The 19,898-nt window shown below is 43.0% G+C and overlaps 1 long non-coding RNA gene and 1 gene segment (V, D, J or C); both read left to right on the top strand.

Annotated features, from left to right (window-relative positions):
- Positions 1-2,395, top strand: part of LOC112676301 (immunoglobulin lambda variable 1-40-like) — a 274,011-nt gene extending 271,616 nt beyond the window's left edge. Inside the window, 1 exon segment of the V gene segment in view lies at positions 2,272-2,395. Coding sequence covers positions 2,272-2,395 — 124 coding nt within the window.
- Positions 2,396-10,234: 7,839 nt separating this feature from the next.
- LOC118352342 (uncharacterized) lies at positions 10,235-19,527 on the top strand. Its single transcript, XR_004809286.2, has 3 exons — positions 10,235-10,477; positions 16,183-16,437; positions 19,299-19,527. It is a non-coding gene; the product is annotated as an uncharacterized LOC118352342 (long non-coding RNA).
- The last annotated feature ends 371 nt before the right edge of the window (positions 19,528-19,898 follow it).

Raw genomic sequence — 19,898 nt, forward strand, 5'->3', positions numbered from 1 at the left:
AAGGGAAAATTTGAACTCACACAAGTCAGTAGGAATGGAAGATACATTTCCCCTGATGGCATTATATTGTAATAGCAAATGTAGGCTGAAAAGCCTTATCACTGAGAACTATGCCCTGACAGGAAAATATATAGGTAACAACAACAACAAAACAACAGCAACGTTCAAATGAAAGAAGAATTCACATAGAATTATTTCAAGGTGTGAACCGCCTTGGTACCCTGAGAACCTCATGACCCTTACTTGTTTCAGGATGATGATAGACTTGTAAGGACCTCAGGCACCTGGAAGAAGCAAACTCAATGTCAGATAATTTTGAAATATCTGGTAATATGAGCACCATGCAATACATCAGGTATTTAATATCTGGAGGTCATTAGTGATTTGAGAAAAAGTGTCAGGGCCAAAGGCGACAAGGGGCACCTCCTAATTCTCCTGTCATGGACAGTAACATTAAAATGTCACTTGCATAAAATGTCAGTTGCATAGTCTGGACACTATCCCAGGAGTATTGGGTGATGTCAAAAAGGATGGTGAGCTAAGCATGTTAGCGCAGCAGGGGGCGCTGTTGCATGGGTCCTGGGAGAACAGACTTCTGGGCCAGACATCTAAGAAAATACATAAATTCTTGCAAATGGGGCAGGCAGTGTCCTCAGTGACGTGTGATTGTGCTGCACAGATGTCCCTGGAGTCTCATGATTTCTCAGTTCTGACTCACTTTCTCCTGTCACATTTCATCCTCAATCCCCATGGAGTCCTTTTCAGAGATGATGTTCAGGCAGGGGGAGATATCCTATAACTGGGCAAATTTGTACGTTAAAAAAAATCACCAGTATTGCTACCTGGGTCTAGGTTGAGAAACCCTTCAGGAGTGGAGGATTGGAATGTTAACAGCGAGTCCTCAGGGAGCACAGTGCTGGAGATTCTCTGCCTTGCCCTGATTCTTCCCTTTACCTCCTCCCTCATCAACAGAAGTTCCTTTCACTGTTCAGTGTGTAACCTTTCCAGGAAAGCACATGAGGGCTTCGACCCACAACCTGGAAAATCTAGCTCCCTAGGTCTTCAGTATTTCAGGAAACTCAGAGATGGAGAGGGCTGCAACCAGAGTCATCATATAGGAGGAAGGTCTCAGCATCCTGTGCAGAAGAGGCCACATGTACATGGGGACCCTTCACTCCTCTGGATGTGACAGTGATGTTAGATGAATTGGTGTAGAGAAGCCACATCAGTCCTGACTGGCCCATGAAAAGCCATAGGTTCCATGGTAGAGACACACACACACAGAGAGGCAGAGACATATGCAGAGGGAGAAGCAGGGTCCCTGCACAGAGCCGGATGGGGGGCTTGATCCCAGGACTCCAGGATCATGCCCTGAGCCAAAGACAGACGCTTAACCACTGAGCAACCCAGGAGTCCCTCACACTGAGAAATGAGAGGGTAGCCTAAAATCTATGCCACAGTCATGGGAAACCACATGCGGGGAGACTTGTCCAGATCATAGGAGGAGAGTGGACAGAGCACTGGAGACAGGACCTGTGTCCTATGGCCAATCGATTCCCATGCCATGCAGGGTGAGGTGGTGTCAGGATGCCAGAAGGCAGTTGAGGCTTATTTCTTAGGGCTCAGGCTGGATCAGAGCTGGGAACACCACCTGGAACTGACTGTGGCCTCTGCTCAGGTTTCACACCTGGGACCTCCCGAACCACACACCAGCCCCAAGCAGCCCCTCCTCTGCCCACACCCCTGACATGCTCAGGCAGAGGGACCTGACCCAGGACCAGGGAGGGGTCAGAGAGCCGGGGTCTCATTTGCATGGAAGAGGCCCCTCCCTCTCTCAGAGGATGAAGAGGAGAAGGGAGAGATGAGGGGAGGCTCTGCTCAGCTGAGGGGCCACTGAAGACAGGATCAGTGATGACCTCCACCATGGGCTGGTTCCCTCTCCTCCTCACCCTCCTCGCTCACTGCGCAGGTGACTGGATGTGGGACAGGGCGAGGGGCCCTCGGAGGACATATGGAATCCAGACTCCAGCATCACCCTATTTCTCTCCTTCTTGCAGGGTCCTGGGCCCAGGCTGTGCTGACTCAGCCGGCCTCAGTGTCTGGGTCCCTGGGCCAGAGGGTCACCATCTCCTGCACTGGAAGCAGCTCCAATGTTGGTTATGGCAATTATGTGAGCTGGTACCAGCAGCTCCCAGGAACAGGCCCCAGAACCCTCATCTATGGTAGTAGTAGCCGACCGTCGGGGGTCCCTGATCGATTCTCTGGCTCCAGTTCAGGCAGCTCAGCCACACTGACCATCTCTGGGCTCCAGGCTGAGGATGAAGCTGATTATTACTGCTCATCCTATGACAGCAGTCTCAGTGGTGGCACAGTGCTCCAGGCCTGTGGGAAGTGAGACAAAAACACACTTACCCATCTGCAAAGTGAGTGAGCGCCCCAGCAGCTGCCTGCTTAGGCTCCCCCTGGGTTTCTGCTCATTCTTCAGTTGATGCCCTGAGCCCAGGTGCATCTTGGGGACCTCATGGAAATGGCACCTGCTTCATCATATCTGACCTCAGAGTCACTCACTCAGAGTAGCCCGTTGTACACAGAGGGTGTCAAAGGAATGAGAAAGTTTTGTCCTAGGGATCAGGGACACGTTCTTTTAAGCTAGTGTACATTCACTTGTCATCTTCTGATTTCTCAGTAAAAGAAATACTCTTAGGTCCCGAAGCTATCATGGTCTTTCAGCCCCATCCCTGTTCTGCTGATGCACATGTCAGCTCTTTTTGCAGCTGGGAACATTATTGCCCTAGCTTCAACCAGAGGACGAGTTCTTCTTATTATTTGATGATTGCATGGAACACATAAATCATTGCCACTCAGAAATATAAAAGGAAAAATAACCTTTCTAGAAAATCCCCACGTGAATGTTTATGGAGACTTTATTCAAAATTAGCACCCCTGGAAGCAATAAAAATTTTACACGCTGATTTATATACCAGCTTTTTATAAAATGACCAGACTTGAGGTAATGAAGATTTACTCCAACCTGATGTATAGTCATAGAGGGTGATATTAGTCAGCATTTAAAGAAATAAGTTCTTAAGTTTAAAAACATGCATGAATATTAACTGCATATTTCTTCAGGATGAATAACATATAAAACTCTAAATTCCACATCATGGGAATTTCATTGAATTTTGGAAGAGGTCGGTATCTAGAGGTGGCAAGGAGGCCAGTGATTGACAGCAGGTGGAGGAAGGGGGAGGGGGAGTGTGTGAGGTGACTGTATTCGTGGTGATGTCACTCTCCTACAGGGCACTGGGAGTGGCCGCACCACACTGTTGTGTGGTCACAGCTCAGTAAACTACCCCAGGGTCACAGCTCCTTCATCCAGGAAGAGAATGTCTTTAGGAGTCTGGGGTCCATGACGGAGCTCACAGGGAAATACCATCCCATCCACTTCTCCAAGGAGGTGTGACCCCTTGACCCCAAAGGGGGAGGACAGGAAGGTGGAGACCTGAGGGAGTGTGAACAGGAAGTTTGAAAAGGGAGCAAAGAAACTGCACGTGAGCCCCTTAGGATGACAGAGCGTGTCCCCTGGGCTGGGCGCTCGGCTAAGTCCTTGTCATGTGTTGAGGTCAGGCCTGGAATTGAACCGTGATGTCCATGGTCATAGGTGATGGGAGACATCATTGTCCCTTCAGGAACAGAAGGCCCTGTGTTGTGAGGGTCTCGACCTCTCCATAGCCAGTGTGGAAATCGGACCTGCCCTTATGGTTCTGGAGATGATTGCGCTAATATTCCTCCCCATAAAAGTCAGGGATTTCTTGTCTCTTGCTACTTTAAGGATCTTCTCTTTATCTTTGGAATTTGCAAGCTTCACTATTAAATGTCGAGGTGTTGAAAGGTTTTTATTGATTTTAGGGGGGGATCTCTCTATTTCCTGGATCTGAATGCCAGTTTCCCTTCCCAGATTAGGAAAGTTTTCAGCTAGGACACCAGTAGCTGTATAGTAGTGCTTCTGAATTGGCTTTCTGACATTGAATTGTAATCCAGATTTTGTAACTCTGTGGGAGAGAGGACTGTTTCTTTCTTTTGAGGTGAGGTTTTCCTTCTAGTCATTTTGCTCAGTGCAGGGTGGCCAAAAACAAGTTGTATTGGGAAAAGGAGAAAAAGAGAGAGAAGGAAAGAAAAGAGAAAAAGAAAAAAGGAAGAAAAAGAAGAAAAAAAGAAAAAGAGAAAGATAAAGAAAGAAAGGAAAGAAAAGGGTGGGGTAAGAAAACAGAAATCAAAAAGAAAAAAACCACTTTGGAGTATCTTCTGATTCTGTATACTTTAAGTCCCTTGACTTCCCCTGGGTCTTGTCCGTCTAGCTGGTCTTCTGGAGGATGGGCCTGTTGTGCTGATTTTCAGGTGTTAGCACTTGGGGGAGCTGCTCTGCCCCCTGCCTGGTGCAGGGCTCAGTGGGGGTTATTTACCCCGTGAGGCCCCAGGAGGAACAACCCCAGTGGCTGCGGCAGCTCTGGAGACCTGGATTCAGCCCCTGCAGTAACTCCAGAGCTCTCAGTCTGCAGGGCCTGGAAGCTCCAGGGCGGGTCCGCTGATCTGCTCAGCTCAGGGCAGGAGTGTCCTTGCTGTCCCGGGCCCTCCGGACCTCTGCTGACCCGGGGGGAGGCCGGATCCTGGGCTGTGTCCCGTTGCCCTGTGCTTCAGGGCCTGTGCTGTTGGATTTCCGCTCCTGGCCACGCAGCCCCCTCTGTGGAGCCGCCACCCGAACCCCTCCAACCTGCTCCTGGGTCCCGTTGTGCATGCTGCAGCCCTTTAGGGATTTTGGGGCACTCTCCTGGGCGTGCCAGTGTCTGTTAGTGTCCCAGGGAGCCTGAGGGCATCCCCGCCCTCCTGGTTCCTGCTCCCACTCCCCACGAGCCCCTTTCCGCCCGGGAAGGTTGGTGCAGCTCCTGCTTCTCCGGGACGGGGCTCTCCTGTCCTGGGGACACTCGCCCAGGCCTTAGCCTGGCTCCTCGTGGGGACTCTCCCCCTTGGATGCTTTTTCTTTCTTTATTTCTTTTTCCCCATCTTACTACCTTGATAGAAGCGCAAACTCTTCTCACTGTAGCATTCCAGCTGGTCTCTCTTTAAATCTCAGGCTGAATTCATAGATTTTCAGGATGATTTGAAGGTTATCTAGGTAATTTGGTGGGGACAGGTGATTTGGGGACCCTACTCTTCCACCATCTTGCCCCTCCCTCCTATTAATTCTAAAATCTTAACATCACTAATACTTTCTTGCTCATAAAATGTGTAGAATAGATGAAATCCATACAGACGACAGCACACACCAGCATACTATGTTTTGGGAAATATTACACTTATATTTATATTTTCCTTTTTCTAAGATTTTAGTTTTCAGGAACCTCTACATCTAGCATCAGGCTCAGTCCTACAACCGAGATCAAGAATCCCACCCTTAAGTGAGTGAGCTAGCAAGGAGCCCCTATAGATACATATTTATTTTTTCAAAAATTTCATTTATTCATTAATGAGTGCTACACAGAGAGAGGCAGAGACATAGGCAGAGGGAGAAGCAAACCCACTGTAGCAGCCTGATGTGGGACTCCATCTTGGGACTCTAAGATCATGCCCTGAGCCAAAGGCAGATGCTCAAACTATGAACCACCTAGGCTTCCCTAAATGTGTACTTTCAACACAGAAAGTATTTTATGTATTTATCTGAAAGAGAGAGATGGCATGAGATAAGAGGGAGCTGAGAGAGAGGGACAAAGGATTCCTTGCTCAGCAGGTAGCCCTATGCTGTGCTGGATATCAGGCCCCAGCATCATGTCTTGAACTGAAAGCAGATGATTAAACACCTGAGCCACACAGACATAATAATTTTTTAAAAATTATTTATTTAAACAAAATTTGTAAACCTATAACACCAGTGCCCATCCCATCAATGCCCTCCTTAGTGCCTGTCACCCAGTCACCCTGTCCCCTACTCTCCTCCCCTTCTGAAACCCTTTGTTTGTTCCCAGAGTCAGGACTCTCTTATGTTTTGTCTTCCTCCCAAATTTCCCACCACCCAGTTTTGCTCCTTTCCCTTATTGTCCTTTTCGCTATTTCTTATATTCCACATATGAGTGAAACCATTTGATGATTGTCTTTCTCCAATTGACTTATTTCACTCAACAAAATTCCTCCCAGTTCTATCAGGTCAACATAAATTGTAGGTAATTCATCCTTTCTGATGGCTGAGTAATATTGCATTGTATATATCCCCTTTATCCATTCATCTGTCAAAGGATATGGTGGATCCTTCCACAGTTTGGCTATTGTGGACATTGCTGCTATGAACACTGGGGTGCAGGCGTCCCATCATTCCACTACATCTGGATCTCTGGGGCAAATACCCAGTAGTGTAATTACTGGGACTAGGGTAGCTCTATTTTTACCTTCTTGAGAATCCTCTGGACTATTTCCCAGAGTGGTTGTAACAGCTTGAATTCCCACCAACAATGCAAGAGAGTTCTCCTTTCTCCACATATTTTCCAACATTTGTTGCTTCCTGTCTTGTTAATGTTAGCCATTCTCACTGGTGTAAAGTGGTATCTCATTGTGATTTGGATTTGTGTTTCCTTGACGACAAGTGATGTGGAGCATTTTCCCATGTGCTTGTTGGGCCACATGCAGGTTTTTGGAGAAAAGTCTGTTCATGGCTTCTGTCCATTTCATGACGGATAATTTTTTATTGGGTGTTGACTTTAAGTTCTTTATAGATCTTGGATATTAGCCCTTTATCTTATATGTCATTGACAAATATCTTCCCAAATTCTGTAGGTGGTCTTTTAGTTTTGTTGACTGTTAATGTTGCTGCACTGAAGCTTTTTATCTTGATGAAGTCCCAATAATTCATTTTTGCTTTTGTTTCCCTTGCTTTCTTATATGTATCTTGCGAGAAGCTGCTGTGGCCAAGTCCAAAAAGCGTGTTGCCGGTGTTCTCCTCTAAGATTTTGATGGAATCTTGTCTCACTTTTATCTTTCATTCATTTTGAGTTTATCTTTGTGTGTGGTGTAAGAGAGTGGTACAGTTTTATTCTTCTGCATGTGGAGGTCCAATTTTCCCAACACCATTTATTGAGGAGACTGTCTTTTTTCCAATGGATAGTCTTTCCTGCTTTGTCAAATATTAGTTGACCATAGAGTTGAGGGGCCATTTCTGGATTCTCTATTGTTTTCCATTGATCTATGTGTCTGTTTTTGTGCCAGTTCGACACTGTCTTGATGACCACAGCCTTGAATTACAACCTGAAATCTGGCATTGTGATGCCCCCAGCTATGGTTTTCTTTTTTAAAATTCCCCTGGCTATTTGGGGTCTTTTCTGATTCCACAAAAATCTTAAGATATTTTTTTCCAACTCTCTGAAGAGAATGACTCCTTAATTTCTCTTTCCTCAGTCTCTTTGTTAGTGTATAGAAATGTCACTGATTTCTGGGCAATGATTTTTATCCTGCCACATTGCCAAATTGCTGTTTGAGTTTCACAATCTTGGGGTGGAATCATTTGGGTTTATACGTACAGTATTATGTCATCTGCAAAGAGGGAGTGTTTGACATACTCTTTGCCAATTTGAGTGCGCTTTATTACATTTTGTTGCCTGATTGCTGAGTCTAGGACTTCTAGTACTATCTGAAAGAGCAGTGGTGAGAGCGGACATCCCTGTCTTGTTCCTGATCATAGGGGAGAGGCTCTCAGGGTTTCCCCATTGAAAATGATATTTGCTGTGGGCTTTTCGTAGATGGCTTTTAAGATGTTGAGGAATGTTCCCTCCATCCTTACACTCTGAAGAGTTTGGATCAGGAATGGATGCTGTATTTTTTCAAATGCTTTCTCTGCATCTATTGAGAGGATCATATGATACTTGTCTTTTCTCTTGTTGATGTGATGTATCACGTTTATTGTTGTATAAGTGTTGAACCAACCTTGAATTCCCTGATTAAATCCTACTTAGTTATGGTGAATAATCTTAATGTACTATTGGATCCTATTGGCTAATATCTTTTTGAAAATTTTTGCATCTGTGTTCATCAGGGATATTGACGTACACTTCTTTTTTGTGGGGTTTGTTTGGTTTTGGAAGTAAGGTGATGCTGGCCTAATAGAATGAGTTTGGCAGTATCCCATTCCTTTCTATTCTTTGGAACATTTTTAGTAGAAACGGCATTATTTCTTCTTTAAACGTTTGATAGAATGCCCTTGGGTAGCCATCTGGCTCTGGACTCTTTGTGTCTCAGGAGGTTTTTGATGACTGCTTCAATTTCCCCCCTGGATATTGGCCTGTTCAGGTTTTCTATTTCTCCTGTTATAGTTTTGCATTTTTATAATAAAATATTTGCATTTTTCCACAAATGTGGAATTCCATTTCTTCTGGATTGCCTAATTTATTGGCGTAAAGCTGCTCATAATATGTTTTGAAAATCATTAGTATTTCCTTGGTATTGGTTGTGATCTCTCATTTTTCATTCATTATTTTCTTAATTCGAGTCATTTCTCTCTTCTTTTAAATAAGGATGGCTAGGGAACCCTGGGTGGTGCAGCGGTTTAGTGCCTGACTTTGGCCCAGGGCGCGATCCTGGAGACCCGGGATCGAATCCCACATCGGGCTCCCGGTGCATGGAGCCTGCTTCTCCCTCTGCCTATGTCTCTGCCTCTCTCTGTCTCTCTCTCTCTGTGTGACTGTCATAAATAAATAAAAATTAAAAATAAATAAATAAATAAAGATGGCTAATGGTTTATGTTTCTTATTAATTCTTTCAAAGAACAAACACCTCGTTTTGTTGATCTGTTCTACAGTTCTTCTGGTCTCTACTTCATTGAGTTTTGCTTTCTTCTTCTGCTTGGTGTATGTTTTATTTGCTGTTCTCCAGTTTCTTTAGGTGTGAGGTTATCTTGTGTATTTTTTTTTCAAAATTTTTGAGGGATAGGGATCCCTGGGTGACGCAGCGGTTTGGCGCCTGCCTTTGGCCCAGGGCGCGATCCTGGAGACCCGGGATCGAATCCCACATCGGGCTCCCGGTGCATGGAGCCTGCTTCTCCCTCTGCCTGTGTCTCTGTCTCATTCTCTCTCTCTCTCTATGACTATCATAAATAAAAAAAAATTAAAAAAAAAAAAAAACAAAATTTTTGAGGGATATTTCTACTGTGATGTATTTCCCTCTTAGGACTGCTATGCTGTTTCCCACAGATTTTGAATGGTTGTATCTTTATTTTCATTAGTTTCTCTTTTGAAGCTCCCTGTATCTTACGTCTTTTTAGGAATAGTTCCTAATAACATTGTGTATTTTTTCTAAGGAAATTGTTCTTTTTAAGCATTTTTGGACTTTTTCTTCTTCTTAATAAAGTGTACCTGTTATTTATTATTAACTCATATTTATCATTCTTTATTTTTGTCCACATTTCAGTACTTATTTCCATATTTGCATATCATATATTTTCATTTAAAAGTTTTCAAGAGGTTTATCTCATTCTGTCATTGAAAAACCTGACTGTGAAGCACTATTTTTATTTAAATACAGGTCATGATTGTGTGGACACCAGGAGGCTCTGGGCCATTGCAACTGACAAGTTAGAAGGACTGATGCCCACCTTCTTTTTTTTAATTTTTATTTATTTATGATAGTCACAGAGAGAGAGAGAGAGGCAGAGACACAGGCAGAGGGAGAAGCAGGCTCCATGCACCGGGAGCCCAATGTGGGATTCGATCCTGGGTCTCCAGGATCACGCCCTGGGCCAAAGGCAGGCGCCAAACCGCTGCACCACCCAGGGATCCGCCCACCTTCTTCACACGTGAGAAGGGCCTGAACCTGCTTCAGTGGTACTTGGAGCAGGACTCCACCCATTTGAGGCTCTCCTCTGCTGTGACTCTATAACCCCCTGGTGAAACTGGATGGTGGCATTTCTCAACCCATATGGAAACCTACGTCATCTCTTCCTTCTTCCTGTGACTAAAGGCATCACCAGTCCAGAATCATGTATGGAACAGTCATGGGGAATGTGACCCCATATGTCGTGAGTGACTCCATTCCCAAGAGCAAAAGGAAAGAAGGAGTAAGACTCTGTCCGCAGATCTCATCGTTGTGCCCAGAAGGCTGCGCTGTTATTTCCTTCATGGTTCAATGCCCCATTGTGACCTACAATGCACATGAGAACACCGCCTGCTACCCAGTGTAGCTCAGAGAGTAGATTCTGCCCTCACTTACAGGATGTGTTGCCCACCATGCGACCCCTCCACAGTGTGGGATTCCAGAATACCCACCTGTTTCTATTCTGCACACATGAGCTCCAGGAACTACAAAGTCAGCATGATTAAGGTTCTTGTTCAGGTGACCAAATGTCAGAGAGGGCAACTGAGGATAGGATCCTTGTGATGGGAAGAATCACTGGGGGGTGTCCTGCGAGGAGTGTGGGGGAGTTCCCTCAAACTGGAAGGTTAAGGTGAGTGGCAGATGATAAGTTGTTCAGTTCACAGGGGCTTCTCTGACCTGACAGTAGCCTGAGCTTTGAAAGGATCAATCTTCTCCCAGGTTTTTTGTCTCTATCTAGCTTCCTCATGCCTTCAGCCACTCACACCAACATATTCCACAGGTTCCTGAGATAGGTCTCCTTTGGAGGGGCAGGGAATCTATGCTGGAGAACCCGCAATGGTCCAGGCAGAGGAGGTCCATTCCCTTGGCCTTAGATAGTCCTCCCTCACCCTGCACTTTTTGCTTAACCTCTTCTCCTCTCCTGGACATCTTGTAACTTTTGACTTCCTATCCCTCTGTTATTGATTTGGTTCTCCAAACATGAATCACCTCCATTTTCAGAGTACAGGGTGAAAATCTCCCCTTCATCTGGGATTCCATGAAAAACGCCTCTCTCTTTCTTCAGCAGGCCCAGAGAGGGCCTTTCCCTGAACACGATTTTCTATGACAGAGTTTCATAATTCTGTCTCTGACTGCTCCTTCTTACACTTGCCTTTGTCTAAGACCAGAATCAGAGACGGGCAAATATGTGGAGTAGATGTATGGGGATAGGCCACTACCTTATATAGAGAAGATCCATCTTTGCAAGGGAACCTTAATTTTGTTGAAGGTCCATGAATCTTTCCTGGAATCCTCATTCAGATCCTTCCTCACTTGGAGAGTTCAGAGGTGGGGCAGACCCACACATCTCAGGGGAGGACTGCTGGTCTTTGACAACCTCTTCCCCTAAGGACTCACTTAGATGGTCCCCATCCTCCTCAACATGCATTACCCTTATTTTCACAATCTGACCTTTTTGTTATTCATATGTCATATCCCATCTATATCTATGTATTTTAGATATTTATATACATTTCAGATATCACAGCATATTTCAAAATTCAAAAATTCAAAATTCAAAATTTCATATTCAAAAACTTTTTGAATATCTGGGTCTTAGAGATTCAATACTGAATAATTTCTATAACTTCTTTATTTGTAACTAAAGAAGTCTCAGTATTAGATCATATAAATCAATTAAACAAGATATCATTATCTGGGAAATAATTTATAACCCGAAAATTATAGTTACTCGCTGCACATTTCCAGCATAAATAGACAATAAAGACGCCTAATTGGAATGAAATATACTTTTTTTAACCAACCTTCAAATAATCCAACAGTCGTAGGTGTGTGTCAAATCTTGAGGGTTATTCCCTAGATATCATCGTTGTCAGAGAAGGGGAATCATGGTCCAGTGAGGAGATGGGGGAGATGTTAGAGCTTGGAAGTGGGAGTGGAAGCTGGGGAACCAGCAGAGAAAGGCTGCTTGTAGTAGGATGGTGTCCTCTCCCAGTGGCCACATCCTGAGGAAGCAAAGAGCTGGAAGCATATCTCTCCTCTCCTTCCTGCCAAAATCACTGGGTCAGGAACAAAGAGGGAAGCTCCTTCCTCACCCTACCTATTACTACTTTGACTGCATCTATCGGAGAATTCTTGGTCCTTGTGAAATACATGTTTCACAAATGATTACATAGGTTCTAGAAAACATAAATCAGGTGTATGACAAACTGGAAAAGAAGAAAAAACATTAGGGTTTTCTATTTTCCACATAAGGGGTCGAGGCAACAGCCATTTTATTTAGTCATCTACTTTCTCCTGTGCATGCAATCATGTTAGATTGCTTATTTTAAGGTGACGGATGCAGAGCTTCCTTCTCATATTCTTTCCTGTTTCGTTACTTGTTCCTACTCTTCCAAAACAGGGAACAAACTATATCATCAATCCTCAATGAGATCTATCTAGTATCTCCCACAGGAGTTCAAGTGGTAATGCCTTATCAAAACCAGGTAGTGAAAAAAAAAAAAAAACCAGGTAGTGTTGTCTATATCCAAAATGAAGAAGCCCAAAAAAGAAACTAATAAACAATTCTATTTAGGATAGCATCAAGAAGAATAAAACATTTAGGAGAGAATATAACGAGTAGGAAAAAAATGTAAACTGAAAACTACAAAAGATTGCCAAAAATTAAGCAGATTTCAGTAAGTGAGAAGACACGGTGGCAATGGATTGGATGACTTAATATAGTGAAGCTTCAACCACCATCATCCAAATACATCTACACACTTGGTGTCATTCTGCCATTTGGACACCTCCCCGGTTTAATCCTTCACTGTCTACTTCTCATCCCCTCTTGTTCCCTATTAGGCAAGATGTTAGGCAATAGCTGTTTATTGGACTCAGATCTTAGACACATAACTCCAGTGACTTCCATGGAACTCTGAACAATATTTCTAGGTTAGAGTCCAATGTAATTAGAGTGCAGGACCATGATGGTGTCAGTGCAGGGGAGGTTGAAGAACACCTCAGAAGTGAGGAGAGGTTCATTTATAGTAAGGTTCTCTTAATAGGAATCATCATGCTGAGTAAATAACAGAATGAGCCTAGAAATACAAAGCATATCAGAGGGACAAACAAATTAGAATTTCTGGCTAACATTCAAGGGAAAAATTGATCTCAGACAAATCAGAGGAGTGGAAGACACATTTCCCCTGATGGCATTATATTGTCATAACAAATATAGGCTGAAAAGCCTTAGCAGTGAGGAATGCAGACTTGACAGGAAATCTACATGGTAACAAGAAAACAACAACAACGTTCAGATGAAAGAAGAATTCACATAGAATTATTACAAGGTGTGAGCCACCTTGGTACCCTGAGAACCTTATGACCTTTACTTCTTTCAAGAGGATGATAGAGTGGTATGGACCTGAGGCACCTGGAAGAAGCAAACTCAATGACAGGTAATTCTGAAATATCTGGTAATATGAGCACAATTCAATTTATCATGTATTTAACTGTCTGGAGACCATTAGTTTTTTGAAAATAAGTGTCAGGGCCAAAGTTGACAAGGGCAACTCCTCATTCTCCTTTCCTGGGCAGTGACATTAAAATGATCCAATTGCACAGTCTGGACACCATTCCAGGAGTGTTGGGTGGAGTCAGAGGAGATGGTGGGCTAAGCATGTTAGCACAATAGGGGGCCCTGTCGCATGTGTCCTGTGAGACCAGACTTCTGGGCCAGGTGTCTAAGAAAATACACAAATTCTTGCAAACTGAGCAGGCAGTGTCCTCAGTGAAGTTTTGTGCTGTACAGGAGTCCCTGGAGTCTCATGAGTTCTCAGTTCTGACTCAATTTCTCCAGGCACATTTCATCCTCAATCCCCATGGAGTCATTTTCAGAGATGATGTTCAGGCAAGGGGAGACAATCCCATACCTGGTCAAATTTGCATCTTAAAAATATCACCAGTATTGTTATGTGTGTCTAAGGTGAGAGACCGTTGATGAAAGGCAAATGGGAATGCCACCAGTGAGTCCTCAGGGATCATAGTGCTGGGTGTTCTCTGTCCTGTCCTGATTCTTCCCTTTACCTCCTCCCTCATCAACAAGGAGTGTTCAGTGATGAGGGAAAAGATGCAGAGGGCGGTCATTTGTATTACTTTGCTCCCATTATTTGCACAGGATGGTCATCACCCCAGTCATCCTGTTGCCTTATGGTTCAAGCTCTTCTTCAGGGGGCTAAACTGGAATATGCTATGCTGTCATCTGTGGTAACAGATAATTTTTTCTCTTAGAAAAAAATATTCATATTTCCATCTAATTTCTAATCTATCTATATATACATATTATATACTTGAAATTATAGTGCATAAAATATGTAACCATTAAACGTATGATAAATATCTAATGTGTTATTTTTCAAGACTATTATTCGAATGAGAGAGAGAAGGTGTGGGGAAGGGCAGAGGGGAGGAGTGTTAAATTTTAGCAGATTCCACTGTAGACGTGACAAGCAGATGTGGGGAATTGAGACCGGATGAACCTCCTAAGTTCTGTCCTCAATCCATTGGGCCTGAACAAAATGGCTTGTTGTTTGGAAGCTTGTTTGTAGAATGTATGGATTCAGACTGTGTGTTCTCTAGGCCTTGAGATGGGATCGTTATGAGGATCCATAGCTATTTCCTCTTCACCAAGTCATTAGAAACACTGGCACATTTGGCCTACTTCATAGGCAAAGATTATAGCAACAGAACAAAGACACTTGGGGTTTCAGGAACATGGGAGTCGATGGAGAGCAGCTGGTGCCCTGACTGGTATGGTTCCACTTCTAGTATGATCTGGATGACTGGAAAATGTGATGTGAAATGTCTCTTAGAGAAGATGTGTCCCATTTCCCCTGAATAATGACAAAAATAAAACCTAACAGAAAAAATCAATAAACCAGAGACAGAATGTATTTCAGATAAATTGACAACCTTCTGGAGACTTGAGCAGTCATAAATATACAGATACAAATATATATAAAAAGGAAAGAAAGGATATAAAGAGAGAGAAAGAAAGAAAAAGGAAAGAAGGAAAAAAAGACGCTATACAACGTATTTCTCAAACAAAGCACAAGAAAAAAAAAGTGACTAAAAAGTAAGTTAAAGACATTACCAGATATTTCACAGAAGGAGATAGGGAGATTTCATATAAACATGTGATATTCTATTCCATACTATCTATCATTAGGGAAAAGCAAAAGCAAATATGAATAAGTTACCATTGCACACTTATCAGCATGGCCAAAATCCAGTAGACTGACATCAGATAGATTAAGAACAGAAAAAGAATAATTTAAAATAGCACCAAATTGGGCAGCCCCAACTGGTTCAGCAGTTTAGCAGCACCTTCAGCCCAGGGTGTGATCCTGGAGACCAGGGATGGAGTCCTGTGTCAGGCACACTGCCTGGAGCCTGCTTCTCCCTCTGGCTGTGTCTCTGCCTCTCTCTCTCACTCTCTTTCTCTGTGTGCCTCTCATGAATAAAAATAAAATCTTCAAAAAAATAAAGAAAATAAATAAAGAAAATAAAATAGCACCGAATATGCATTTTCCCCACCCATACTCTCAATGATATGTCATGTTAGTATGACACATCTTCCCAATGATGCATTAAGAACATCAATTCACCTTGTGCTATTTTCCCCCAAATCCATAAAATTAATGTAATCATGAGAAAAAAATCAGATAAATCCATGTTCTGGGAGATTCTACAATATACCACACCAGCTGTCTCCAAATTCCCAAAATCAAGAACAGAGAAATCCTGAAAACTCATACATTGGAGGATTTTAGTATGTCCTTATGAATAAATGCAATGTTAATACCTGGATTGATTTTAGGCAAAACAGTGCTATAATAAATAAATAAATAAATAAATAAATAAATAAACAAACAAACAAACAAATTTTGAAATCCAAATTTAGTCTGCAATTTTTTCAGGATTATCACACCACTGGTAAATACTTGTTTTTATAAACATATCATAACAACACAAAATGTTACCATTAGAAAAAGCTGGGTGAAACATAGAGATCTGTATCCCATATTTGTATTTATTTCGGTAAATATAAACTTATTACAGAATAAAATTTCTACACACAAACAAATAAAAGAAAACAGGAATAAAAATTTCTTCTCTCCACTCCTCTGCATTTCAGAACAGAAAGACAGACATTTGTGCTCTACTGGTTTCCAGCCAGCCTGTAAAACTTTTCACACTGAGTTCTTGGTTATGGAATGTATTTGCTTTTCTTTACACTGCAAAGAGTAATGTAAAAATAACAATCAGGTTCTTTGTCTTTTATTTACACAGCTTGAGTGTCAAGATAAATCTCCTACCTTCCAGCAGGTCAGCAGGATCCCCGCCATTCTAGCCCTGGAAAAAGAATTCAGAATGGGCACCATGAGGATCCCCAGAACTGGACAGTAGGAAGTGCTCCCATTCATGCAGGTCCTCTCTCTTACAACAGAAATGTCCTGACACACTACAACAAACAAGTATAGGAAGACTTTTGAAGGTAGAAAGAGGAAGAAGGAAGACTTCAAACAAATTGAGGAAAATTCAACAGTGCGTACCCTGGTTCCTTTTCTTGTATTAGGTCCCCTACATGTAAGACAAGATCCTGTAGGTTCCTTCAACCATGAAACATTCAAAGGCTGAGATTCAGAAAATCAGACCAGAAAACACTAAAACTCAAAAAAAAAAAAAAGAAAACACTAAAACTTCAAAAGCAGCAACTCCTCTGGTCAGAGGATATGGAGATAAGTTGGCCTGAGTGGAGGAAATATTTGGACAAACCTGCCCATGACTTAGACACACACTAATGAATTCCCAGTGTGTCCTCATGCAGGGTTCACATTATTGCTCAGAAGAGACATGGTGTCCATATCCTCCTGGCAGGGGCAGGCAGTGTCCCAGTACCCACCCGCCATGGTGTCAGCTACTCAGGAGATAGCTGAGCCTCCATCGCATGGGAACATCAACAATTCTTGGCAAGGCAGGCCTAGTGGACTAGTTTGCACTCCAGGTTTTTTCACCCTTGATTTTGGCAGATACTGGGGAGATCATATGAACTCCATCGCTCTGCAGGGAGAATGAATGCAGTGGTACATGGCAAAGCTGGTTTGTTGCCATAACCCACTGCTGGTGGCGGTCTGAACACTGGGGAACTGAGCCTGGGGTCTCCCTGGGCCTGAAAACACTGAAATATGATGCAGGAGGCAAGGGAGCTGGCGCTGCATTTGACCCTCCACTCTCTGGAGTCAGTGAGGACAAGGAATGCAGTGGGGAGCAGAGGATCCACTCCCTGAAGGAAAGCAGCTCCATTCAGTCCTGTGCATCCCACCATGGTGTTGGCAGGGCCCAGGAACGAGCTTGTCCCACACCACCACCTGATAAGAGGTGGGATGTGCCAATCACTGCCCCACTTCTCCAGCAGAGAGTAAGCAGCAGAGTGGTAAACATTTGCACTTGAGCTACCTGGAACAGACACGAACACCCTTCCCCTTGCTGCTGCACTTCAGCGGGGGGATCACTTGTTTGAAGAAAAATAACTGAGGATCAAGCATCTCATTATATAATAGCCATAATACCCAGGATCCAATAAAAAAAATATATGACATGTGAAGAACCAAGAAGATAAAATCCTGAATAAGAAAGGAGAATCGGCTGACACCAACACTGAGATCACTCATATGCTGTAATTATTGGACAGGTAGCTTTAGGCAACTATCATAAAATCCATGTTGTTTAAAATTACAAACACTCTTCAACAAATGGAAAAAATAGAAATGCAGAAATTAAAGAGAAATCATCAAAACAGACCAAATGGAAATTTTAGAACTGAAAAAAGATAACAGAAGCTTTCTGTAAATGACAGAAATGCAGAATTTAAAGAGAAATCATCAAAACAAAACAAATGGAAATTTTAGAACTGAAAAAGATAACAGAAGCTTTCTGTCAATGACAGAAAGGAAACTCTCCAGAGGCACTCAAGAGTAGGTAACATTTCTTTTTTTTTTTTTTCTTAACACTTCTATTTGTTTTCTTCTTTTTTGTTGAAACCAATAATGGGCTCCATTCCTCCTACAATTCCCACCACCTTGACTGATCTGCTGAGCCTGTCAGCAGGGGGCGCTGTGCACCTGCTCAGAGCTGGCCAGGCCTGAAACCCAATGAAATGGTTCCACCTGCCTGGGCCCTGCACTGGTGCTCACTGCCAGAGGGAGAGATGACAGCAGCTGTCTCCTCCCAGGGGACAAACCCATAGCTCTCACCCACCCGAGAAACCCACCTTGGGTGGAAGCTACTAGCTGGGCTGAGGATCCAGAATCAGATAGAATTGTGGGCTCCTATTTACACAATATACCACCAAGCCCACCCTTCATCCTTGGAGCTGAGGAGGAGATAAAGGAAACATCCCAAATACAAATCAAAATTAAACTGAGAAATGACGTCACACCAGTCATAACAGCTAACAGACACAACATAGGAAACAGCAGGAGTGGGCAATGATGTAGAGAAAGGGGAAACGTCTTGCACTGTTCATGGGTGTGCAAATTTATGTAGATCCTTTAGAACACAGTTTGAAGGATACTCAAAGTGTTAAAAATAGAAATACTCTGTGACTCAGCAATTACCCTCCTGGTATTTACCCAAAGAATACAAAAATACTGAATCAAGGGGATACATTCTCCTTGAAGTTCATAGTGGCATTTTGAGCAATACCAGAGTGAGCCCAACTGATAAATGGTTGGAATATCTATCTATATCTATATCTATATCTATATCTATATCTATATCTATATCTATATCTATCTATATCATCTATATCTATATCTATATATATGATGGAATATTACTGAACCATAAAAAGAATCACATTTTATCATTTGCAAAGATGTGGATGGAGCTAGGGAGTATAATGCTAAGTGAAGTAAATCAATCATAGAAAGACAAAGAGCATATAATTTCACTCATGGAGAATTTAAGAAATGAAACAATGCATCATAGGGGAAAGAGAGAGGAAAACAAGAACAAACCATTTACTCTAGAGAACTAACTAATGCTTACTAAATGGAAGGTGGGTGGAGGGATGGGTTAAAATGTGGTGGGGCCTAAGGAGTGCACTTGTGATGAGCACTGGCTCATTTATTTAAGTCTTGAATTACTAATTGTACTCCTATTACACATTGTGTTAATAACCGAAATGTAAAGAAAAACTTAAATAAAAAAGAGACATCCCAGAGACCAGAGCCAGTTTTAAGGCCAGGGAATCTGTGGAAATTCCACAGCACGATCTTGACTCCTCTCCTTCTTCTCCCCCTCCTCAGCCACTTCCACTGATCATGGGGATCTCAGAGGCATCCATAGGAGGGATCCATCCGCCTTTCTTCTTCATCCATAACTTGTGTCTATTTTCATTTCAGGGACCAATTCTTAGATCATGGTGACTCAGGAGACTTCATGGCAGTGTCCCCAGGAGGGACAGTCACTTTCAGGAATGCCTCCAGCACATGACTCTATCCATACTGGATCTAAGAAAAGATTGGACAAGTCTGGAGCATTTATTTATAATAAAAACAATAAGTACTGATTTCTCAGGCTCCCTTCTTGGGAACAAATCTGACTTGACCATCTCCTAGTGCCCAGCCTGAGGACGAGGATGAGTACCCCTTGGGGTTACATTGTGGTGCTGGGCCCAGTGAGAAACCAAGATGAGGAAAGGACACATACACTTTGTTTCATCTAGTGTGGATACAAATATCATGTGATTACTGACATCTCATGGCCAAATACCTGAGCCCAGAGCCCTATAAATGCAGACTGGCCATGGGGAGATGGGCATTGGGAAGGGTCTGGACTGATTTCCATTCCTGGATGAATCCTAACATTGAAAATTATATGAGTGACTCAGGAGGCATTAGTTCACAAAAACCAAAATCGGATATTTCATATTAGAAAATGTCTGTTGGATCAGGACTATAGATGGAGGCTAAATACATTTCCTCTAGAAAAAAAAAGGAATA

This window comes from Canis lupus, chromosome 26 (assembly GCF_003254725.2).
Source record: "Canis lupus dingo isolate Sandy chromosome 26, ASM325472v2, whole genome shotgun sequence".
Taxonomy (NCBI): domain Eukaryota; kingdom Metazoa; phylum Chordata; class Mammalia; order Carnivora; family Canidae; genus Canis; species Canis lupus.